At 38.0% G+C, this 27,565-nt stretch overlaps 1 protein-coding gene across 1 annotated transcript in view; it reads right to left on the bottom strand.

The window, feature by feature from the left end:
- DCAF12 (DDB1 and CUL4 associated factor 12-like protein) overlaps nucleotides 1–27,565 on the bottom strand; it is a 155,566-nt gene that overhangs the window by 72,597 nt on the left and 55,404 nt on the right. The window contains exon 4 of the mRNA XM_067124272.1: nucleotides 7,582–7,746. Coding sequence (XP_066980373.1) covers nucleotides 7,582–7,746 — 165 coding nt within the window. The remainder of the gene's footprint in view (nucleotides 1–7,581; nucleotides 7,747–27,565) is intronic.

Here is a 27,565-nt window from a genome sequence, read left to right as displayed (position 1 = left end):
GTTACCACTTTAACATTAGGTAAGTACAGTAAACCCTCCGTATTCGTGGGGGATGAGCACCACAACCCCCAGCGAATAGCTAAAACCTGCGCGAATATTTAGAACACTTCTAAAAACACTTAGAACTGCCTATTTTCATAGTTCAACCACACAAAAAAAAAAAAACACTAAAAATGCTTATACAGGTATTATCCTACTTATGATGGGATTAGGTTCCAAAAAACCCATCGTTTGTTGGAATAAACGTATCTCGAGTATAGCCTAGCCTACACTAGGGTATTTGGTACCTTGAATACATGAATGGTAGCCTACCCTACACTATACTCAGCCTAGCCTACATCATACTCTACTCTATATTCACATATTGTATTATAAAAATATCAACATAACGAATATGCATCTTTTCCATGGATCTTTTAAAATGTTATGCCTTAATTCACTGTATCCAATATTGTATATATTCTTATATTGCTTTTGTATTATAAATTGCAATCAGCGATCAATGTCTTGGTTTGGAAATATTTATGCGGTAAGTTTATTTCGCCGCATTTAACTCAGTTCAGACAGCTTTTCTTGCTTCTAGTTAGCGTAAATGAATCACTAGATACTTTATTTATATGGGACAAGGTTATTTTTCATTATACTGTACGAAGTGTTTTTAAGTCGAAATGTACCTTAAATATGTCTCCTTGTAAAATTAATTTAGCTAATTTTTTCATTAATAGATGATGTTGGGCATTTGTTTTGTGTAAAAAAATCAAGATTCCTTTTGCTATTTCTCACTTGATTTCATCATAATATGAGCTTTATGTATTTATCGTTTATCGGCGTAAAAATAGCAGTAATGTATTCTTTCATGCCCAGTAATTTTGATTAAAATACTCTCTCTCCAATTTTAATTACGGTTGAGTTTCATCCATGTTGCCGGTGCACGATAATTTATAGTCATTAGCAGCTTTGTTGGGGTAAGCTATGACCATCTTGTCTGTGATCAGATTTTCTTCTTACATCAGATCTTCAACCTGCCAAAAGCTCTAGGTTGTTTGTATGCATTTAGTCTCCTATAGCATCCAACTCCCTAACATTCCAATGTTCTCCAGAATGGGCCCCCAACCTGACCCTGCAGCAACTGAGGACAATGTGTGGTCTGGGCCCCAGAGGTCTAGATGCAGATCCATCAACAGTCTTGACTGATCTCCCAACCAATGGAGTGAACATAAAGACCTGAATAAATTACCATTGGAACAAAGTCAAGAAAATCAAACCTGACCCAGGATTTCTCGAGGTAAGCCTAATCTGGTTATTCTTAGACAGGCCATGTTAACAAACTTCACTAAAGAGGCTAAGTGACCCAAAAAGAGGTAGCCACTTCTTGGCGCAAGACTTATATGGGTTGAAATTCTCTGTGTCTCTGACAAACCCAAAATGAGAGAGTTGGTCATCATCCCCATATACTGTGAGTAAACAATTGACTGGGCTGGAGAAGCACAGACTTATTGACATTACTGTAATCAGAATGCCCAGCACCAAAGCTAGATGCAGAAGACAATCTTTCGCTCTCAAAATAGCCCGAAAGGAGTTCGTGAGGCCAATAAATGAAACGCTGTTTTTCTTTTATTTCAAATAAAAACATTTATTTTTTAATTCAAGTGAGAACTAACCAGTCATCCAAAATTAGGAGAACTCAGACTCCTAGCAGGTGACTTCCTCCCACTAATGAACCCAACCATGGGAGAATACATGTGGCATTGTGCTCAAACCAACACACAGCTTGAATTGGAAAACCTTCCCTTTGAAGACAAAGCATAGATACAATGATATACTAATCCTGCATATCTACAGAAAAGATTCAGTCACACTTCCAGAGGCTGCTAAGGCTGAACGGAATGACTCAGTTGAAAAGGGAGTAAAACAAACTTGAGACAGGAAATGTCCAATACTGTTCTACAGCCCCACAAGGTCTTGGGAACAAGAAAAAGTCCATGGTAAGATCTCGCTGACTTATCTAAAATCAGCTCGATCATCTTGCATAACAAATGTCTGATCTTCCAAATTCAGGACTTCACTTTGTTTAGATGGTGGGCATGGAAGGATATCAAGGATGCTGACCAAGATGGAGGATATCAAGGATGCTGACCAAGATGGAAGAGTAACAAAAGTACAAAATATCCTTCCCTGAGAATCATCACTACCCAAGACACTTCAAAAACTTTGTATTTGGCCTCTTACTTGACTGTGAGAATTCAAAACATCAGTTACAGTTGCCTTTGCAATTCTTTCACTTAGTTTGTCAGCCTTCAACACCTCAAATAAGCATATTGAAAAGGAAGAACTCAAGGGCAGTTTGGATTGATATTCTGCGCAGAACTTCCAAGTGGAAAAGTCTGCACGCACAGGATGCTAGAGGGAAGGCTTCAAACATCACGCAAACATCTTTGGCAATGGCCTTAGACACTTTGAGGTTAAGGAAGCAATGATGTAATGTGTCAAAAACAGCAACTGACCACTGCTACTTTATAAGATAAATATGAACAAAACAGTTCCCATTACTTTAACCCTAAACGCCGAGCCTCTATTTACAAAAGTGTCTGCCGTATGCCGGCAGGGTTTGGGAGTTAGCGCCGGAGCGGAAAGAAAGTTTTTTTTTTAAATCACAGCACGCTTAGTTTTTAAGATTAAGAGTTCATTTTTGGCTCCTTTTTTTCTCATTGCCTGAAGTTTAGTATGCAACCATCAGAAATTAAAAAAAATATCATTATCATATATAAATATTGGAATATATGACAGCGAAAAAAAAATTCATATATAATTGTATACAAATCGCGCTGTGAGCAAAACGGTTCAAGTTAATGAGCTATTTTTTTCCGTTGTATTGTACACTAAATTGCGATGATTTTGATATATAACAAATTGTAAAACGATCAAAGCAACAGAGAGAAAATATTATCACAAAATGATGCATGAATTCATACCGTGCGGACATAAAATTTTTTTTCAAAAATTCACTAAAAATCGAAATATTGTGCTAGAGACTTCTCGTTTATTGCAAAATGAAGGTAAATGATTGAATATTACTAGAATGTACAAGTTTTTGCTTACAATTGCATTTTTCGACCATTTCAGTCGGGTCAAAGTTGACCACAGGTTGAAATTTCGGCACTTATCATAATTTATATGAAAATATTTCAAAACTGATAAAAGCTACAACCATGAGTTATTTTTTGTTGTATTCTACATGAAATTGCACACATTTTCATATATAAAACTTTATGTAACGGCTAATATAAAACGGTGCAAAAATTACGACAAAGTGACTAAAGAAATTCTAAGATTTTCAGCAGTTAGAGTGCATGGAGGTAAGGAAAAAGTTTTTTTCAAAAATTCACCATAAATCGAAATATTGTGCTAGAGACTTCTTGTTTGTTGCAAAATGAAGGAAAAATTATTGAATATTACTAGAATGTAAGAGTTTTAGCTTGCAATTGCATTTTTCGACCATTTCGGTCGAGTCAAAGTTGACCACAGGTTGAAATTTCGGCACTTACCGTGATATGAAAATATTTCAAAACTGATAAAAGCTAAAACCATGAGTTATTTTTTGTTGTATTCTACATGAAATTGCGCACATTTTCATATATAAAACTTTATGTAATGGCTAATATAAAATGGTACAAAAATTACGACAAAGTGACTAAAGAAATTCTGTGATTTTCAGCAGAGTTAGAGCACGTGGATGTAAGGAAAAAGTTTTTTCAAAAATTCACCATAAATCGAAATATTGTGCTAGAGAATTCTTGTTTGTTGCAAAATGAAGGTAAATGATTGAATATTACTAGAATGTAAGAGTTTTAGCTTACAATTGCATTTTTTACCATTTCGGTCGAGTCAAAGTTGACCACTGGTTGAAATTTTGGCACTTATCATGATTTATATGAAAATATGTCAAAATTGATAAAATCTACAACCATGAGTTATTTTTTGTTCTATTTTACATGAAATTGCACACATTTTCATATATAAAATTTCATGTAACGGCTAATGGAAAACTGTGCAAAAATTTCGACAGTGACTAAAGAATTTCTGAGATTGTAAGAGCCTGACGCCGTCTCTACTGAATAAAACGTTTAGCGAATATTATCATTATCATTATTGCCAATCAGAAGATGAACCCTATTCATATGGAATAAGCCCACATGGGCCACTGACTTGAAATTCAAGCTTCCCAATATGGGTTCATTTGAAAGAAGTAACAGAAGGTAATGGGAAATACACAGAAAGAGATCAGTTATTAGAAAAACAGGTAAATTAACATATCAATAAATCAATAAATAAAAATGAAAGTACATTATAAAAATACAAGGAGAAATGTATTATGATAGTAATGCATTGCATCTTCGCTTGAACTTCCAAAGTTCCAACTGCATGACATCCTCAGAGAGGCTGTTCCACAGTCCAACGATGTAAGGAATAAACGACCTCTGGAGATGAGTTCCACAGTGTGGCACATTTACTATATGTTGGTGGTATTGTTCAGCGAATCTGGTTGCTCTCGGCAGGAAAAGGGGATCAGGGATTAATTGTGAATGTGAAAGATCTCTGTTAAAATACAACTTATAAAAAACTGACAAACAAGAGACCATCTGTCAGTGGTCCAAGTCATAACTGCTAACATTAGGAAACAGAAACCCACTGTCACAAACCAGTCTCTATCTAAAATAGATAATCTCTGGAAGAAGCAGACATTCACCTGAGAACAGTATTCTATTAAAGGAAGGACAAACAACCTAAAACAAGTTGCATTCATTTTACTGCTGTTATAAATATATGAGGCCTTACAAACAATACCTAATTTTTGTGTGGCATTTGCTGAACCTTTCAGTAGATGGTTCTCAAAAGTAAGATGTGTGTCAAAAGTTGCACCTAGAATAGTTAAAGCTTCAGACTCATTGAGCAAAGTCCCATCCATCTGAAGGGGAGGATGGGGTGGAAAATCTGTACAAAATCTGCTAATCATTAGTGTTTTCGTTTTACCCGAGTTCAGCCTTACACCCCACTGAATACACCATTCACTGATCCGGTCCATGTCCCGATTGAGGCCGAGGGCAGCTTCCTTTCTCAAAAGTGGAGACTTTACTACACCCACAAGTGTTGCATTATTGGCATATTGAACAATCTTTTTTTCCAGGCCAACAACCATATCACTTGTATACACTAAAAACAACAGTGGACAAAGAACACTTCACTGTGGAACTCCAGACACAGTAAGTCTTGGTTCGTTAAAGATCCCATCAACAGCAACTTGCTGCTGCCTACGTGTAAAGAAATCTCAAAGTAATCCTACAACATGTCAACTCACTCCCAAGTTCTGAAGTGCTTTGTGATTTACTAAATCAGAAGCAGCACTAAAATCTATTTGAATTACTTTGCATCCAAAACTCTTTTCAAGATTCTCTTGCAAAAGGCATGTCATGTCTAAAACAGCATTGCAGGTACCTAACTGGGTTATGTCGGGGGTTCTGTTCCAATGCCATGCTGTAACCCGGAAAACGACGTAACCCAGAACGTCGCAAGAAAAATTAATAAAATTGAGAAATAAGGTGATGAAAGCCTTACCTTTAATCCTCTGGGTGTACTGTACAGTATTTTATTTGCATTCTGATGTGGTGTGCATCCAAAGAGCTCCAAATTTTGACTTTAGTAGCTGTATATGCTTTTACTGTTCCGTCGCGGTTTAAGATAACGACATAACCTCGGAATATCCACTGTAACCCAGAACTGATTTTTTTATGAACATGTTTGAAAAGCGGCGTAAACTCGGAATGACATAATGCGAGACTGAAGTAACCCGGGACTGCCTTACTTATATAGTGGTTTACAAGTAAGTTTTTCTACAACTTTGGAGAGCACAGGGAGAATAGCAATTGGCCTGTCGTTACTGCAGTCCACAGATATGCCACTCTTTGGAACAGGCACTGCATTACTAAGCTTGCACTCATTCATAAAGACACTTCGTTGACATAAAAATCTATAGAATCTACTAATCTTGGGAAACAGCACACTAAAAACTTTTTTAAAAACAAAGGGAAGAAACCATCAGGATCTCCACCCCAGCTATAAAGTTTATCAAAAATTTTCTTAACATCTCTAGACTAAATGCAAATTTTGTAAGAATAGATTCTGGATGATAAATACAGTATCAGGGAGAAAGACATCCTCAGCTAACTGTTTAGTTTCAAAAGCCCAATGAAGCAGTTCAACCTTTTCCCTAGGGCCAGTAAGCAATCTACCATCATCTGTTAGTAGTGGTGGAATGGAAGACAAGCCTGACCCAAAGACAGATGATAACAATTTGGTCCACCACAGATGAGGCTGAGTAATTCCTTCAATGGTGTAATTTTCATGTCAAATTTAGGATAGGAAACAGTTGCCACTGAGGTGGAGAAGGGAACAGAACTCTGCCCTGAGACACACCTTGGTTCCCTGGCAGGGGAGACCTACTAATGCAGGGCAGTCCAAAGGTTGGGCTACAGACAGACAGAAAGGCTCTGACACCATCTCTCTTTCGGGGGGAGGTGAAGTGCCTGACTGACAACAGAAGTAAACTCATGTCTTCAGGTTTACCTAACAACTACACAGGGTGCATTAGGAGATGGAGTAAAAGAGTGTGAGGAATAACAACAGAAGAAAAAAAAAAAGATAAAGTAGACTTATGACCAGACCTAAACTGACTGTCTACATAACTAATGGCCCCCTCACATTTTTTGATACTTGACAAAATTATTCATTCTCATCAGACCATTCCTCACATTCTCATACTAAGAATAAATAAAATCACACTCATTACCCCAACTGGCAACATCTATGAGACCCTCATGCTTAACCGAATACATTCAGTTTACACAACATTCCCTCATACAGAACCTAATGCTTCTGTCTCTTCTTACTGTGGATGACATAATGTAAATTTAGAAAACAAGAACATACCATACATGAGAAAAACAGTCTAAAATAATCCAAATTACTCCATCCAATTCACACTGTATGCAAAAGGACATGGCATGAAGAATTCTCACAATAATGTCAAGACTTCAATGCCACTTGGTGGGAAACAGGTAATTACACAGTCCAACTGGGTCAGCCAAGCATTATTCTTTTGTTTAGTTTGACTGCCAATCACACCTAATAGTGCAAAGTTGTAAGCTTACTTCAACAGTCAACAAGATTAATCCCAAATAATAAGGGTTGGAGGTATGCCCCATGAAGACCTGAGAGAACTTTGTAAAGCAATGGTTTGTAATTTATACAGTATACATAATGATGCTACCCATCATTCCTGTATCTTCATTAGAAATTTAAAATGGTGATTTGCCAGTGAAAGAACATGCTAACAAGAATTAGTTTTTTTTCAATTCCTTTGTAGACATCTGCATTTAGAGCAAACTTTGTTGTCTAACCAGTATAAATCTGTATTTGTTACAGAACACCATAAAAAGTTTATACTGTGCAAAACTTTGTTACAATACTGTACAACACATACCTTTACATTTTCCCTCCTATATCCTAAGTATCCTAAAAACTTACCTTGTTAATTCTATCAAGAGGGATAGGCCTTTCTCTAAACATTCCTGTCGTTAACATATGCCTGGTGCCAAACTCTTCATTTACATGTTGATGCTCAAGACGACTACATCCTTGAGATCTTGTAATTACGTAATCGGCGAAGCTATGGCTAACTGGCTGGTATTTCTGGAAAAAAAAATATTATCTCTGTAACTGATAAAAACTACTTATTTTATTCATATTCAACCAGAGTTTGGGCAGGTGGGAACACAGCTTATATTCAACTGCAAAATATCAAAGCTTAAAAGTAATTTGAAATTTTCCTAACATACATGCCTGAATTTCTTTACATAAGGATTTTGCTTGAAGCATGAGCTGGAAATAGCCATTCAAACTTAATGACAAGGTAGTTAACAACCAACAGTAGAGGAAAGCCCTGACCACTTATCAGTCTGCAGTCCACTCTGCCTTCTGGCCTTGGTGTCGGACTGGGAGGGGTGGCTGAGGTGAGCAATATATGTAAAGAACTTCAGGTTTAGTAAAACTTCAAATTACTTTGATATTTGTTCCTAAACAAATACAAACTTTTGTTTTTTGCATAGGAGACTTACCCACTGGTGGGTGGATATCTGGGTACCCTCTAAGCCAACAGGTAGGTTCATCAGACCAGGGAATGTCATTTTTCTGGTCAGATAGGAGCAAAGGAAGGATGACTCCCTACTTCTATCCTTGCTGGACATACAGGATGCTGCAGCTACTAGACTTCTGAACCTTGAAGTAATGAAATTTGAAATTCAATTACTTAAAAAGGCTGAGAGAACCTTGCATCATATACTGTCAGAGACAGTAAAACTGGCATATGTAACTCGATGGATTTGTTTCACTGCCTATCGTCCTCTTCCATTGTTGAAAGAGGTGGAAGAACTTATATCTATTCATATCCTGATGACAGACTAGTGCTCAGTTACATAGCTTACCTGCATTCTCGTCCTTCCAGCTTGTATGTGGCCTGGCACTCTCTAACTCTAAAAGGGAAAGGAAGAAAAAGGAGGGAGAACCCATCAATCACATACCTCTCTCTTGCCAACCAAATACCTTAGAAAAGATGCTACTTGTCCAATTACAGGAGCTGGGGTAGCTACAAACTTGTTGAGCAGCCACCACAGGACCAAAGGAAAAATTGTCCAAAGACTTGTATAGAAAAAGTGATCAAGGATTTGTGGGCATTGTCCGGCAGGTAAAAAGAGGTAAATGTGGTATGTTGAGAACACACCCCAACATGTAATACTTGCTACGAACAGGGAGGTGTCCCTGACCTCGTGAGTTATCGCCTAAACTGCACTCTCAACCTCCTCGTTGGAGGAATCATTCCTCCACTTGATCATCTACCAGAGCCAGAAAGAAATGGTGTTCTTGCACTTCTTTTATGGTTTTGCCAGTACTAAGTACTAAGAGGCATCCACAATCAGGCCTGAGATGTTGAATTGTCTACAGACGGTAACATAACAACCTCACAGGACCCCCTAGCATCTCACCCAGATCACTACTGACAAAGTCCTCAAGAGAAACGACCGAAAAGGACTTGGAACCAACGTCAGGGACTGAAGGGTTCTCAGCCTTCACTACAAAATCTAGCAACAAACAAACTTCTAAGGACAAGATTCATGTCGTACTCAGGGGGCCTGAGTTCTCTGGGAGGACAAGACTGTTCTAGCTTTGCAGGAGCATGGTGATCCCCTTAAGATTGACCTCTAGCCAATAATAGTTAAGAGAGAGAGAAGCTTCCCACAGCTAAGGAAACAAGAAAGTCTGTTACCTGCTGAGGAGTGGCTCTGACTGGAGAGATACCCCATCTATGACACCAACCATTTCCCTGGTAGACAGCCACAAAGAATTATGCAAAATGCAAATATTTCCTCCATAGCCTGGCAACAAAGAACTGTCACTCAGAGAAGCTGGATAGTCTCCAGATGTGAAGAGCAAGTGATCCCATTGCCTAGTGATACCTCTCTACTTGCAGCTGACACAGAAGGTAGTGCCAGGAAGGAACCTACCTCTTTTGGGACTTTGGACAACAGTCAGCCTTAGATTTGGGTGGTCAAGATTTTGTTGATTACCCTCCTATTAGGCCCCTGGGTCTAGTATTAAGGAACACAAGACTAGGAGTTTCCTGCTGTCCCAAGTGTCAAACAGGTATATGCTTGGAATCCCTCAATCCTCAAACAACTTTTCCACCATAGAGGTGTGCAGGGACTACTCCATCCTTATTACCTGTCCCTGGCAGCTGAGCTTGTCTGCCACTACATTTCAAAACCCTTATCTGGTGGTCAGCTCTATAGAGTGGCTCACCGCAAAGTCATGCAGTTGCATTGTCAACTGGTGAAGGGAAGAGAAACCAATCTCTGTCGCTTACTGATGTAAGCCACCACTGCAGCGTAGTTGCTCATCAGCACCATGGAGTGACCTAATACATGAACCTGGAAATTCCTGAAAAACAAAACAAAAAAATGCTGCCTTAAATTCCCAGACAATGTTGCATAGGTGACGATCAGTCAGGTCCCACACACCTGACACCAACAACTCCTCTAGGTGTGCACCCCACCCACTGCTGTGTGTGCACATGTGATAAGTGGCACCTTCACTGTGAGACTCCTATTGTCTAGTCACCAGCTTAAGTCTTCCCTTACCTCCTCCAAGGGGGTAACTGGAAGAAAAGGATGGTATCTTGCTGGAGACCTGAACTCCTTTAACTACTACAGTATTACAGAGAGCAAAGGTGAAGCCACCCTTGAGGGACCAGCTTCTCCAAGGATGATAGATGACCTGTAATGACTTGGCACAGCTGAACAGATTGTTCCTGATGAGGCAGGAACTTGCAAGCTACCTTCCAAAGAAGACTCTCAATGCTGCCATATCTGTCGGCATACCCAGGTACTCCACCCTCTGCTTGGGAAAGAGAGTCAATTCCTGCTGGTTTATCACAACATGAGGGTCGCGACAAAACTTGAAAAGATGGTTCCTGTCCTGTAACAATTGTGGCAACAAGCTTACCAAGACTAGCCAATCATTGAAGTACCTCAAAAGATGTATCCCACATGGCTATCCTTCAACAAACACCATCATGAATACTTGTATGAACACTCAGGGCACTCGAAAGCCAGAAACAGAGTGCCCGGTATTGATAGACACCCCCCAGGTAAAGCAGAGGTACTTTCAAGAGGATTGATGCATGAATATTTAGAAATGCCATCCTTGAGGTGTGCTGAAACCATTAAGTCGCCCTCTCTGATGAAATTGTGCACTGACTGAACCGTTTCCATCCTGGTCTAGAAGATAGAAAAGTATACAGGCAGTCCCCAGTTAACAGCAGGCTCGGTTAACTGCGATCCGGTCTTACGGAGTTTGTTTAGCGACAAAAATCGGCAATTTTCAGTGCTGAAAATGGCCAGTTTCCACTTATCGGCACCGATACTTACCTAACAGAGGCGCCGATAACCGAAAATCAGTTTTCGGCGCCGATAAGGCCCAAAAATCGCACTAATCATCACACCCTCAGAACAGAGCCCCTGCCAATAACTGGGGATTGCCTGTACATAGAATATTAAGCATATATGTGACAATATAATTCTTCATGGGCTCAGTAGAGGACAAGTTATGGCATGGGAAGTAGTAGTTTTAGTTGTAAGTATAGATAAGTTAGAGAAAGTTAAGCATGTGTTCATGGTTGTGAGTGATGAGCAAATGGCTCTTATTTATAGGAGTGGACTGTTTGAAAATACAGTAATCTCTCGATCATCTAGATGCACATTACCTGGACTGTGACATTATCCGGACACAACTGGATCCAAGGAACCAAAGATACAGTAAACCCCCCGTATTCACGTTCTCACGATTCGCAGGTTTCTATGTGGACCATATCTACCCCTTATTCGTGGAAAATTTGCTCATTCGCAGAATTTTTCACTGAGAAATATTCACTAATTATTGTATTCTCATATAATTTTCATGAATAAATGCACTTTTTATGATAAAACTATTAAAATACTCAGGCATAAGCATTTTTACAGGGTTTTTCTTGTGCTTAAACTATCAAAATTGGCAGTTCTAAGTGTTTTTAGAGGGGGTTTTAAGTATTTGATTTTAGCTATTCGGGGGGAGGCGGTATGCATCCCCTGCGAATACGGGGGGTTCACTGTAAATATATATGTACACATTCTTAAAAATTAAAAAAAAAAAAAAAAAAAAAAAACCATTCTTCAATTGTTGGCAACGCTGTGCAGCCTAAGGAAATGTTGGTAACAAAGAGACTGAGAAGGGTTGAGGGGTGTAGACAGCCAATAACATGTCGAGTATTATTGCGCCTGAGTATACAGCATCCCAGGACGCATTTTCTTTCTCAACAGATCGATGGCTGGGGTAGAACATTTTTTAAGATAAAAAAAAAAATACAGTTATTGAAATTTTGCTGTTTACATTAATATATTAAAGTACTGTAATATTTGAAAATTAGTAAATCTTTTTTCATCATAAAAAAATGTATTTACGTAGAGTTGTCACGAAAATATACTGTACAGTAAAATGAAAATAGACATATCTTATGTAGTACATAAATCCCTTCATACGTACTATGTATCATCACGAAACACACTGATATTTCAAAACGATCTTACAACACAACAAATTGCGCACAATATCAATATTGTTATGCGTAATACCCTGTATGACCCAGCATGTCTACCCTATGTGTCAGTTCACTGTGCATGCCTCTAGAGGTCGTGTGTCGTGTACATACGTAACAGTGGAGACTGCATATCTTTTTGAATCGTGCCCAAGATGCCTCCTAAATGCCCTGCTTCTTCTAAGTCTTCTGGCAAAGAGCCTAAGCACCAGAGGAAGATCATGACACTTGAGAAGGAGGTAGATGCGATTGTTATGTTAAGAGAGGGCAAAAGTCACAAAGAAATAGCAGCCCGTTATGGCATGACATTAAGTGCCATTGCCTTCATCAAGAAGGAATATGAAAATGGTAGAATGCTTGGGAAAGAAGCCCTTGCTAGAGAAGAACTCGCAGCCCTCTCTATCCCACTGATGGACCAGGATTTTGAAGAATTTCATGGTCTGTACAAAACTCTTAAGAAAGTCAGGCAGCTGCAGACAATGATACAGGCTTGGGATAGTTCTGAGGAAAGAGCAAGAAACTTTTCCAATGGCCTTAATGAACTGATGCAGCCCTATCATAACACCTTTGTGGACATGTTCAATTACCTCAACAAGGTGGTGCCTCCCGAAACCCCTGACGAAGCGCCTCCTGAAGAAGGGGAAGAGCTGCCCTCAGAGGAGATGTAACTCCTCTACTCTGCTGTGCAGTCATATCTTCGTCATTAATCAGACTGCACAGCTAATTCATCATCATCATCTTTTGATCAACATTCATCACCAGCGAGTACCCTTATGATTTAATCTTATTACTGTATTATTACGTATTATTATTACAGGTACCCTGTGTTATTACATTACATATTAGTATTATTATTTAATTTTATTACTGTTATATAGTACTTTATTATTTAATCTTATTACTATTATGTACTATAGTATTATTATTACTGTACATTATTATTTAATATTATTACTGTAAATAACATGAAAACACAGAATATTGCTCTACGAAAAAATGAAAAAATCCGCAAATAGTGGTTGCCAAGAATAATTTATAAACATGTTCCACAGAAATATCCGCGAAAGGGCAAGTTTACCAAGAATAATTTATAGATAGGTTCCACAAAAAACATCTGCAAATCCTGGGGGTTGACTATAATAGCCTACCTAGACGATTGGTTAATCTGGGGGCCCACAAGAAAAGTGCTTGAAAAACCTAAGAGCTGTGGTCAACAGACTCCAGTCATAAGGTTTTCTAATAAGTTGGAAAAAGTCCCGCCTAATGCCCAGCAGACATTTTCAGTGGTTGGGATTGTGCTGGGATACTCTACACAGCCAGTTCTCTCTCCCCATCAGTACTCAAAACAGAATCAGGAAAAGACCTCAAAACATTCCTTGCACAGCCCAGAGTTTCCAGACGACAATTAGAATGTACGATGGGCCTGCTGCAGTACGCATCAGTAACAGATCCAATACTCAGACTGCAACTAAAAGATGTGAACAAACTCTGGCTATTGCACGCAAGAAAAAAGATGCAAGACCGACCTCACCAAAAGAATAAAAAAGTGGAGATACTTCGGCCTTGGACCCTGAAGGACTCTCTGGCGAAACAAGTCACCCTGACTCTTCCATCTGTACAAGTGATAATACATTCAGATGCCTCACTGACAGGTCGGGGAGGACACTGGGAGGATCATCAGGCGGCAGGGAGGTGGTCAGCTACTCTGAGGAATTGTCATATCAATTTCCTGGAGCTGATGGCTGTCTTTTTCTCTCAAAAAACTCAAACCTCCAAAAGAGAGACATTTTGTTGGTTCTAGACAACATGATAGAAGTTGAACTGTCTTGTATCAAGAGGTCGGGATCATTTTCACCTCCTCTCAATATGGTAATGCTAGCCATCCTTCAGATGGCGCAAGCAAGGAAGCAGCACTTATCTGCAATCCACTTCACAGGGTCTCTCAATGTAATAGCAGACTCTTTATCAAGGAAAATGACAGCCTCGACAGAGTGGATGTTGGACAACCACTCTTTTCAAACAATAGCAAACATGCTTCCACAACCAGAAGTGGACCTGTGTGGCACATATGAGAATCACAAACTTCCAGTGTATGTCTCTGAACTTGGACAATCAAGCAACAGCAAGAAATGCCTTCCCACAAGACTGGAACAAATGGAAGACAATATACCTTTTTCCTCCACTGTCCCAGACTTTGAAGGTTTTGAGCAAGCTTCTAACCTTCAAAGGAACAACTTACTTAACCCTTAAACGCCTACTGGACGTATCATAAGTCGACTAAAATTGTCTGTTGGGTGTCAAGTGGACGTACAGTACATCGACTACAAAAATTTCAACCTTCGGGTCAACTTTGACTTGACCGAAATGGTCGAAAAATGCAATTGTAAGCTAAAACTCTTACATTCTAGTAATATTCAATCATGTACCTTCATTTTGCAACAAATTGGAAGTCTCTAGCACAATATTTCGATTTATGGTGAATTTTTGAAAAAACTTTTTTCTTACACCAGCCAGCGTAACTCGGCCGAAAATTTCAGAAATTCTTTCGTCATTTTGTCGTAATTTTTGCACTGTTCTATATTAGCCGTTACATAAAGTTTTAGATATGAAAATGTGCACAATTTCATGTACAATACAACAGAAAATAACTCATGGTTGTAACTTTTATCAGTTTTGAAATATTTTCATATAAATCACGATAACTGCCAAAATTTCAACCTTCGGTCAACTTTGACTCGACCAAAATGGTCAAAAAACGCAATTGTAAGCTAAAACTCTTGCATTCTAGTAATATTCAATAATTTACCTTCATTTTGCAACCAATTGGAAGTCTCTAGCACAATATTACGATTTGTGGTGAATTTTTGAAAAAACTTTTTTCCTTACGTCCGCGCCAGAAATTCTTTAAATCACGTTGTCGTAATGTTTGCACTGTTTTATATTAGTCATTACATAAAGTTTTATATATGGAAATGTGTGCAATTTCATGTAGAATACAACAGAAAATAACTCATGGTTATAGCTTTTATCAGTTTTGAAATATTTTCACATAAATCACGATAACTGCCAAAATTTCAACCTTCGGTCAACTTTAACTCTACCGAAATGGTAAAAACGCAATTATAAGCTAAAACTCTTACAATCCAGTAATATTCAATCATGTACCTTCATTTTGCAACAAACTGGAAGTCTCTAGCACAATATTTCGATATATGGTGAATTTCTGAAAAAAAAACTTTTTCCTTACGCCTGCTGCTGTAACTCGGCCGAACATCTCAGAAATTCTTTCGTCATGTTGTCGTAATGTTTGCATTGTTTTACATTAGTTGTTACATAAATTTTTATATATGAAAATGTGCGCAATTTCATGTAGAATACAACAGAAGATAGCTCATGGTTGTAGCTTTTATCAGTTTTGAAATATTTTCACATAAATCACGATAACTGCCAAAATTCGACTTTCGGTCAACTTTAACTCGACCGAAATGGTCGAAAACTGCAATTGTAAGCTAAAACACTTACAGTCTAGTAATATTCAATCAATTAGCTTCATTTTTCAACAAACAGGAAGTCTCTAGCACAATATTTCAATTTATGGTGAATTTAAAAAAACATTTTTTACGTCCGCTCGTTCACAATTCATGCATCATTTTGTGATAATATTTTCTCTCTGTTACTTTGATCGTTTTACAATTTGTTATATACCAAAATCATCGCAATTTAGTGTACAATACAACTAAAAAAAATTAACTCATTAGCTTTAACCGTTGTGCTTACAGCACGATTTGTATACAATTATATAAGAGTTTTTTTTTTCTGTCATATATTCCAATATTTATATATGATAATGATATTTTTTTTCATTTCTGATGGTTGCATACTAAACTTCAGGCAATGACAAAAAAATGAGCCAAAAATGAACTCTTAATCTTAAAAACTAAGGGTGCTGTGATTTTTTGAAAAAAACTTTTTTTCTGCTTCGGAGCTAACTCACCGAACGCCGCCGGGATACGGGAGACGTTTTTGTAAATAGAGGCTCGGCGTTTAAGGGTTAATAGCCCACACTGGCTAAACAGGCATTGGTTCCCATTACTCCAACAATGGGCAAAGAGATCAATTCCACCACCATCCACTGTTCTATCCCAGAAAGTAGGAGAGAATGTCGTCTATGCATCCTCCTCCGAGACCTTCATGTGTGGATTTTCTAAATATTGTCTACCATGAAAATTACTCACCGAACAGCAATAGGTACCTAGTACAAAAATTACGGACGTCATCTATCCAATAATACCAGTCTCTATGGAAGATATGGTTAGATTATATCCATGATGAGAGCCCAGTTGAGATCTCTATGGAAACACTTTAAAGTTTTCTCATACAGTAAACCACCCATATTTGCGGGGGATGCGAACCACACGCCCCCGCAAATAGCTAGAACCACAGAATACTTAGAACCCTTCTAAAAACACTTAGAACTGCCTATTTTCATAGTTCAAACACAATAAAAAAAAACAAAATTTGGTACCATGTATACATATATGGTAGCCTAGCCTACACTATGAAGTATACTCTATACATACAAGGTATAGTAATTATTAATATCAGCTACTTCTGGAGGTTCATTCAGTGACTTATGATAATTCAATACAAAGAGAAATTGAATAACAAACAAGAATTAGCTTAGCCTACACTATGGTATATCGTTTACATATGCGGTACCATAGCCTACATTATACTGTACTCTGTATTCACATATCGTATTATACAAACATCAACATAATGAATATGCACCTTTTCCATAGATCTTTTAAAATGTTACGCCCTAATTCACTGTATCCAATAATATTGTATATATTCTTATATTGCTTTTGTATTATAAATTGCGACCATAGCGACCAATGTTTTTGTTTGGAAATCGTTTACTCAATGTTTATTACGCCGTATTTAACTCGGTTCAGAGCATTTTTCTTGCTTCTAGTTAGCTTAAATGAATCTCTAGATACTTTGTTTAAATGGGTCAAAGTTATTTTTTATTATATTGTAAGTGTTTTTAAGTTGAAATATAACTTAAATACGTCTCGTTGTGAAATTAACTTAGCTATTTTTTCATTAATAGATGACGTTGGCTGTTTGGGGGTGTTTGTTTGTGTAAAAAATCAAGATTCCATTTGCTATTTTCACTTGATTTCATCATAATAAGAGCTTTACGTATTTATTGTTTATCGGCATAAAAATAGCAGTAATGTGTTCTTTCATGCCCAGTAGTTTTGATTAAAATATTTTCTCTCCGATTTTAATTATGGTTGAGTTTCATCCATGTTGCAGATGCATGTTCAAGATGCTAATAGTCATTAGCATCTTGAACATTGTTTTCTCAGCTTCAGCTACAACTTGTAGCAGATTTAGCAGTACAGTAAACCCCCCCGGATTCGTGTTCTCACAATTCGCGGACTCACGTATTCACGGATTTCTCTTTGGAACGTATCTACCAATTACTTGCGGAAAATTCGCCTATTTGCAGTATTTTTCACTGAGAAATATTCACTAAATACTGGATTTTCATCTCATTTTCATGACTAAATGCACTTTTTGTGATAAAAATATTAAAATACTCAGGTAATGCTCAAGCTACGATAATTTACCTTATGATAATTCCATTTTGCAATGGGGTAAGCAGTTAATACCGATAACACAAAATTATTTGTAAAATATTTTTAAATTTTGCGCGGGTGCAGGCAGCAGTGTAACCAGGCAGTGGGAGAGACCAAATTACAATAGACATAGACAACTTTTCCTCCATCTCTTTACCCCATCTTCTAGTTAAAAAAGTAAAAGAGAATGATAAAAGTATTGTTAGTAACGTTATACTCTTGTGTAAATGCATACAGCCATAAACAACTGACCAAGAAATTGTTGTTTTGCTTATAACTGAATCGGATAACAACAGCCGTTTACAAGCAGTCCCCGGTTATCGGCGGCCTCGGTTACTGGCGATCCGGTTTTACAGCGCGTCTAGCGACAACGATAACCAGATTTTCGTTGACGATAACCGGTTATTGGAGCTGATCACCTCTTATCAGCGGCGCTGATCACCGGTCATCGGCGCCACTAACCGGGGATCAGTGCTATTGTCGCCGATTTTCGGTTGTCGTCATGTCGTCAGGAACGGAACCCCGCCGATAACCGGGGACTGCCTGTACCTGTTATTTCAACCATCATACGGTAATAAACAATTACCGTAGGTTATGGCACAAATGATGTTAAGTAGAATAGGACTGATATATTTTTACACTATACCCTTATTCGGTATGGATAAAAGATCGGCAAGGAGATACACTGCTAAATTTAAGCTACAAGTTGTAGCTGAAGCTGAGAAAACAATGTTCAAGCTGCTAATGACTATACTGTAAACTATCGTGCATCGGCAACATGGATGAAACTCGATCGTAATTAAAATGCGAGAGAAAGTATTTTAATCAAAACTACTGTGCATGAAAGAATACATTACTGTTATTTTACACAAATAAACGATAAATATGTAAAGCTTGTATTACGATGAAATCAAGTGAAAATGGCAAACCAAATCTTGAATTTTTCTCACATAAAACAAATGCCCCAAATGGCCATCGTCATCTACTAACGAAAATAGATAAATTAATTTCACAACGAGATGTATTTTAGCTATATTTCGACTTAAAAACACTTTGTATAATGAAAAATAACCTTGCCCCATATAAATAAAGTATCTAGAGGTACATTTACGCTAACTAGAAGCTAAAAAAGCGCTCAGAACTGCATTAAACATGGCGAAATAAACGCCACGTAAACATTTCCACACCAAAACATTGATCACTATGATCGCAATTTATAATACAAAAGCAATATAAGAATATATACAATATTATTGGATAAAGTGAATTAAGGCATAACATTTTAAAAGATCCATGGAAAACATGCATATTCGTTATGTTGACATTTGTATATGATATATGAATACAGAGGAGAGTATAATGTAGGCTATGCTACCGTGTATGTAAACAACATACCATAGAGTAGGCTGAACTAATTCTTGTTTGTTATTCAATTTCTCTTTGTACTGAATTATCCTAAGTCACTTTGCGTGAACCTCCAGAATTAGCTGATATTAATACAGTAATTACTATACCGTGTATGTAAAGAGTATATTTTATAGCGTTGGCTAGGCTACCATATATATGTAATCAGTACATGGCATCGAATACCCCAGTGTAGGCTAGGCTATGTTCGAGATACGTTTTGTTATGTCTTACGTTTTTTCCAACAAACGATGGTGTTTTTTGGGACCTAACCCCATCGTAAGTAGGATAATACCTGTATAAACATTTTTAGTTTGTTTTGTGTATGCTTGAACTATCAAAATAGGCAGTTCTAAGTGTTTTTAAAAGGGTTCTAAGTATTCACTGGTTTTAACTATTCGCAGGGGGGTGTGGTATGCATCCCCCGCGAGTACGGGAGGTTTACTGTATATTTCCTTGCCGATCTTTTATCCATACCGAATAACAGTTTAATGTAAAAATATGTCAGTCCTATTCTACTTAACGTCATTTGTACTATAACCTACGGTAATTGTGTATTACCGTACGATGGTTGAAATACAAGCAAAAGGGCTGTTCTCATCCGATTCAGTGATAAACAAAACAACAGTTTCTTGGTGGTTGTTTATGGCTGTACGCATTTACGCAAGAGTATAACGTTGCTAACAATACTTTTGTCATTGTTATTTTTTTTAACTAGAAGATAGGATAAAGAGCTGGAGGAAAAGAAGCTGGTCTATTGTAATTTGGTCTCTCTCACTGACTGATTGTATGCTGCCGCCTGCGCCCGTGTGAAATTAAAAATATTTTACAAATATTGTTGTTTCGGTATTAATTGCTTACTCCACTGCAAAATCAAATTATCGTAAGGTGAATTATCGTAACTCGAGCAATACCCGAGTATTTTAATAGTTTTATCACAAAAAAGGCAGTTAGTCATGAAAATTAGTTTTATCACAAAAAAGGCAGTTAGTCATGAAAATAAGATGAAAGAACAGTAATTAGTGAATATTTCTCAGTGAAAAATACCGTGAATGGACAGATTTTCAGCGAATAATGAGTATATATGTTCCATAGAGAAATCAACGAATAGGTGAGTCCGCGGATACAGGGCTTTACTGTATACCTTTTTGACAACAAAACGCCTTGCTGCTACAACAATCACAGCATACAAGGCAGCATTCACCTTAGGGGACGGGCTAAATATATATCAAGCACACCCCCCAATCAGGCAAACTTTAAGGTTGGCCAATTTAAGAAAAAAACACATCAAATATGCAAATGCGCATGGTGTGAGTAAAAAAAATTCTAAAAATTTTTCCCTACCTTCCACGGGAAGTTTGAAGTGACCATTTACAACACTGTGGGGCCTCTTTTATGAGACACTCGTAAAAATATGTAAATTTTACTAAGTTATGCATGTTTTTTCTAATAATTTATTTTCTTTTATTTTGTAAAATTATAATTACAGTTCACACAATATCATAATAGATAAGAACTGAAATCAGGAACAAATTCGGAGTACATTTGTTGTAAAATATTTACGAGATTTACAGAGATGGGGAGATGCAGTAAATTTTTGTGAGTTATATGTGTTTTTTCTAACATTTCTTTGCAAAATTACAATTATAGCTGACATATCATAAAAGATAAGACCTAAAACCAACAGCAATCCCTGAGTATATTCATGAGCAAATAAATAAAAAGATGTCCTGGAGTTGCAAAGAAGCAGTACATACTGATCGATGCCTCTACTGTGCCGAGGTATTACAGTTGCCATAAGTCATTTATGTACCATTGAAGTGCTATGAACATCTTTCACGGTAAATTCATTCAAACAGTATGGCATGTAATATTAATACTCATATGAGGATTCCCATCCACTAAAGGTTAACAGAACCCTTGCCTTACAGATTAGGGATTGACTCTAGCATAGAAATTGTCACTTCCCTTCTCCGGTCTTTTGCACTACAAAGACCCGCATCAGGAGCTCGTATTAGTGAACTAGGTTCTCTTAGACGGGGACAATACATTACGCAAACAGCTGACCATCAGTTATTATTGTCCCCTGGCCCATCATTCCTGGCCAAGAAAGAGAGTCCTTTAAAAACGAAATCTACAGTATTGTCATAAGAAAACTCAATTTAGCAGACAAGAAATTATGCCTGGTTCAAACACTTAAGGCTTAACTAGAGGTCATGGCAAACATCCCAGAGGGTCCAATTTTGCCACACCCTAGCACAGACAAACCACCCTCTCTACAAGGGTTGAGAATAATTTTAAAGTCCTTCATTAAAAAGGCAAATCCACTCATTCCTAGGTCACAAGATATTAGAAAGTATGTCGTTGGCCTTCTTCAGAAATGTCTCTTTTGAAGAAGTCTCTGAAATGTACAGGGTGGTCATCAGAGACAGTATTCTTAAAACATTATTGCCATGAGCTTGAACAAGTTTAACTACACTTGTGTATCAGTAGGTGGTATGGTTAGTTCTGATCCCATAGGCACTACAGTGGAAAACCAGGGGTTTTCCTGATGGCTTGCATACCAGCAAGTTTTCCCCAACTTCCCGACTCAGCAATGACCCAACTGACACCATTTCATTCGAATTATCCCTTCTGAGGTAATAAGATAGAAATAATTAACACACAATCAGGTGTGGAACAGAAATAAATTTCTGACTCACACCAGGATCGAACCCAGGTCTTTCAATTGAAAGGCAAGGGCTCTGCCCACTAGACCATACAAGTCATAAACGAACTTGAAACCTGAGGGCAACTGCACCCAAGAAATTACCTGGGCAAGCTAACTGCCTGCATACCAGTGTTTTCCCCAACTTCCCAACTCAGCAATGACCCAACTGGCAGCATTTCATTGGACTTATCCCTTCTGAGTGAATAAGATAGAAATAACCAACACCCAATCACGTGTGGAACAGAAATAAATTTCTGACTCACATCAGGATTGAACACAGGTCTTTCAACTGAAAGGCAAGGGCACTGCCCACTAGGCCATACAAGTCACAAAAGAACTTGGAACCTAAGGGCAACTGAACCCAAGGAATTACCTGGGCAAGCTAACTGCTTGCATACCAGCGTGTTTTCCCCACCTTCCCGACTCAGCAATGACCCAATTGACAGCATTTCATTTGAATTATCCCTTCTGAGTGAATAAGATAGAAATAATCAACACCCAATCACGTGTGGAACAGAAATAAATTTCTGACTCACATCAGGACCGAACCTAGGTCTTTCAATTGAAAGGCAAGGGTGCTGCCTACAGGCAACTGCACCCAAAGGACAAGCTAACTGTCACCTAAAAATTGACAGAACTTGGATAGAACCTGAGGGCAGCACCCTTGCAATTGAAAAATCTGTGTTCAATCTGATGCAATTCAGAAATTTATTTCTGTTCCACACGTGATTGTGGGTAAATTACTATATATATATATATATATATATATATATATATATATATATATATATATATATATATATATATATATGTATAATATGCATATATATATATATATATATACATATATATATATATATATATATATATATATATATATATATATATATATATATATATATATATATATATATATATAACTGCTTACATACATACATACCTCGAACTTCATATTAGGTTCTTCCTGCCCATGGTCTTTAGAAATGCTAATAAATGTTTATTTCTTGACTCAAAGCATTAAGTTAACTTTTAAATGACCCAATTGACAGCTGCATTTCATAATTATCACTTTATGAGTGATTATACTAATGTTACCCCTAATTCATGGGATAGAAATAATTTAATAAAATATCGAAAAACATGTATATAATACTTGTATTAAGGTAAATTCAATCAATTTACAATTATATACTGTTTAATGACGTATAGAGAAATAGTAAGTTGTAAAAATATGTTTGAGCACTAACTAAGATATTAGATACGCATTAAAAATATTGGACTGTAATAAAAAAACAGTAAGTATGGGTACTCACCAGTGATGAATGTTGATTTGAAGGTGATGATGAATAAGCTGTGTGCAGTCCGATGAATGTCGATGATATGGCTGCACAGAGTACTTGAGTTCCTCCTCTTCCAGATGAGGAAACTCTTCTGCCAGGACTTTCTTCAGGAGGTTCTTGAAGGTTTGGGTTTTGGGTTGAAGAACCAAGTTATTTTGCTCTGCCGCTGCTGTTTTTTCATTGTCTGGTAGCGGGTTCTGTATGTCTCCATGCCATGGCTGAATCTATTGCATTTTTCGTTTTCAGAGCACGTTCAAACTGTGGTTCCCACTCTTCTATATATGATAGCACCTGCTGTTGTGCCCTCAGGATTATCCCAAGATGACCAATTAAGACCCTCATCATCCTCTTGTTCTTGAGCTGATTCTTCTTCCTCTTCACTTGCTGATTTGGTCAGCTCAAGTAAATCATCATCTGTCAGGGGGTCAGAGTGGGCATCGATGAGTGTGTTGACTTCTTCTTCGGTGCAATCAGTAAATCCTTCACCACCAAGCAATTTTGCCAGTTTCACAGCCTTGTTGACAGCCCCATTGTGAATCTCCTCCGGCGAGAAGCCCTTGTAGTCATGGACTGCATCTGGCCACAGTTTTTTCCAGCATGCATTGAGTGTTTCCTTTTTCATATCTTGGGAGCAGATTGAATTATTGAAAGGCACGATGCTATGGTGAATGTCTTCCAATATTCTTTCAAGGTGAAGTCCTCCAGTGCATCCATTGCATTAACCAGGTGTTGCAGAGCTTTACGTGTGTAGAGGGCCTTACATGCACGGATCACGCCTTGGTCCACAGGCTGTATGAGAGAGGTGGTGTTGGCAGGGAGGAATTCAATCTGCAAACCATCATGCGACAGATCTGTGGGGTGCCCTCCAGCATTGTCCATGATCAGCAACACCTTAAATTCAAGGCCTAGGTCGGAAAGGTAAGTCTTCACTTCAGGGATGAAACACTGGTGGAACCAGTTGGATACTAAGACTTTGGTTATCCAGGCCTTGGGGTTATGCATCCAGTAGACAGGCAGGGTATTCTTATTTTTGTTTTTGAGGGCCCTGGGGTTTGCAGACTTATAAATCAGGCCTGGTTTCAGCATGTGGCCGCCAGCATTCCCACACATGATGAGTGTGATTCTGTCTTTTTGCACCTTAAATCCAGGAGCTTTGGCCTCGTCCTTCATCAGTTATGTTCTTGATGGCATTCTCTTCCAGAACAGCCCAGTCTCATCCATGTTGAAGACCTGTTCAGGCCTGTATCCCATTTCCTGGATGATTCCTTTGAAGGTTTCTGGATAGCTCTCTGCAGCTTCTGTGTCAGCAGATGCAGCCTCTCCATGCAACTTCACACTCCTGATGCTAAAACGCTTTGCAAACTTGTCAAACCATCCCCTGCTGGCCTGAAAACTTCCACGGTCTGGTGATGTTGATGTTCCTGGCTGCGGTTCTTCTGTACCCTCTTCGACAATCTTATAAAGTTGCAAAGTCTTCTCCCGAATCACATTGCCCTGCAAGGGGCTGTCTTTTTTACGGCAGTCTTCTATCCATAACGAAAGGGCAGATGCCATCTTCACAATGTTTGGATCTCTCTTGGTCGAAACCTGCTTCGCTTTATTGAGGTAGCTCTTGGAGACCATTTTCCGAATTTCCACCTCTTTCTTCTTTATAGAACGTACAGAGCTCTCATTCATCCCCAACTGGCCCCCTATGCTTGTAGCAGTCTGACCAGATTTCAACATATCTAACACTTTAACTTTTTCCTTTATGGTCATCACCTTCCTCTGTTTCTTAGGAAGACTGCTAGGAGCTTTAGAGGGAGCGGGACGTTTAGGCATCTTGATGATTAAAAGTAAAAACACTGAAATACTTGAGCACACAATTTCTCACAACCGCACGAGATACGTACTAAGCGCGTTATAACTGATGCTGAAGCATTCTAACAGTCAGCGAACTCTGGCCTGCTCTGTGATTGGCTACCTCTAATTCTTGTAGCCAGTGTCATGTCTCTATGGTGCCTACGTCATCGCCCAAGCCAGATACGCTTTGTCGATGAGATTTGGGGTTTCATAATAGTTAATTCACTACTGTATTTTTTACAGTAATACAGATGCACTAGCACTTTTCTTCGAGGTTAACGAAGTCATTTTCACAGAACGACACTAATACAACTCTTAGTTATGTCTCTGATATGCTTTAGTATGTTAACGAATTCATTTTATCAAACGAGTGCGACTGAACAACCTCATCTCCAGGTAATGTGAGGTAAGGCTTTGCAAATGGGCATCATACAGTAACTACTACTTTTGTATCGTATAAATACAAATTTTCCATTCTGATTTTACACCTAAAAACATGTAAACTTATAAAATAGTACTTCAAAAATTAAACACACTTTCTGCAGGGGTATCATCTTTGAAAAGTGCAGTGCTTTATGAATGGGTATCACATCTTGTAAAAGTCCACCAACTGAACGTGCTGTAATTACATGCACATACAGATTGCACCAGCACTTTTCTCTGAGGTTAAAGTAATTTTCAAAGAATGACGCTTATACAACTTTTAGTTACATCTCTGATATTACATTAACAAATTCATTTTATCAAACGAGTGCGACAGAACAACCTCATCTCGAGGTCATGTAAAGTCGTCCTAGTGACAAAGACTTTGCGTGGACATAATACTTGTATGATATTTATGTACAAAAATATAAATATAAATTTTCCATATCGATTTTACAGTTAAAGTTAAGTATACCTTAGTTTTACCAGACCACTGAGCTGATTAACAGCTCTCCTAGGGCTGGCCCGAAGGATCAGACTTATTTTACGTGGCTAAGAATCAATTGGTTACTTAGCAACGGGACCTGCAGCTTATTGTGGAATCCGAACCACATTATAGCGAGAAATGAATTTCTATCACCAGAAATAAATTCCTCTAACTCTTCATCAGCCGGCCAGAGGAATTAAAAGCATGAAAACTTATAAATGTACTGTACAGTACTGTACTTTAAAGATTAAACAAGCATTTTCTGCAGGGGTGTCATCTTTGAAAAGTGCAGTAACTTTGCAAATGGGTATCACATCTTGTAAAAGTACACTAACTGAATGTGCTGAAATTAACTTTGCATCATATTTATGCATGTGCAAAAATAAAAATAATACGTTTTTCATACAGATTTGACATATAAAAGCATGAAATGCATTTTTCATACAGATTTTACACATAAAAGCAAGAAAACTTATAAAAGGGATTTTGACGAAGGAAAAATCTATTTCTGGAGAGGGGACCCGTGTCACCCGGTGAAAAGTCCATTCAGCGCACTTATTTCTAGGTAATTCCGTTGCTAGATACCAGAGAAAGCTAAATGAAATGCTGGAGTTACTACCCCCCAGAAGCGAGCTCCATCAGATGGAGTGGGTATGGAAAATTGAACTACAAAAACAGGAACCTTATCCTATAGAGATCCCAAGTCAAAAGTCCACAGACTGCCGTTACAAACCCATACACCACTCGCGGACAGCACACAAAAACACCGCTAGCCGCATTCCATGACATACCCACCAGAATGATGTTTACTATGGAGGACATGACACATGATGGAGGTGAGTCACGGGTGACTTGCGGTCCCTCTCAAAATAGATTTTCCTTCGTCAAAATCCCTTTTTCTGGATGGGTCGATGTCGCAGTGGCAGAAATAACAGAGAAATAAATATCATTCTTAAACTAAAGAGATAATAATTCTAAAGAACGAAGACCGAAGGTCAAAAAGAAATTTTTAATCACTAGTAACAATAATAACAATAATGTACAAAAGAAACTGATGTTAACTGCAAAATTAACATGACAATATGAAAAATATACATAAAGCAAAATATTACAATCGTGAAAACCTTATAACTTAAATGTCATTTAGACAAACACATAGATAACACAGCCAGGTGAGAAGTCAAAGGCCAAGCCTGACGCTGGAAATGATGACCGTGGGGATAACTGGGCAGTGGAGGAGGAAATGACTAGGAATCAGAAGGGGAACAGAGGGAGAGACCGCGTTCCCTGCGCGACTGCTGAGAATTTAAGAGCTTTTGCAGGATTTCAAATAGTGACACGTTGAAAACCAGGGTGACTTCCAACGGTGTGCCTGGTAGATCCATTGAAATTCATGTAATGAGTAATTAATGGAGGTGGCAACAGCTCTAATATCTTGACTCTTTAGGACTGAGTCAGGGTTAGCCTGCT

This window comes from Macrobrachium rosenbergii, chromosome 22 (genome assembly GCF_040412425.1).
Source record: "Macrobrachium rosenbergii isolate ZJJX-2024 chromosome 22, ASM4041242v1, whole genome shotgun sequence".
NCBI classification, from domain to species: Eukaryota; Metazoa; Arthropoda; class Malacostraca; order Decapoda; family Palaemonidae; genus Macrobrachium; species Macrobrachium rosenbergii.
Note: the sequence above shows the minus strand (reverse complement) of the source record. Positions and strands in the feature narration are given on the sequence as shown.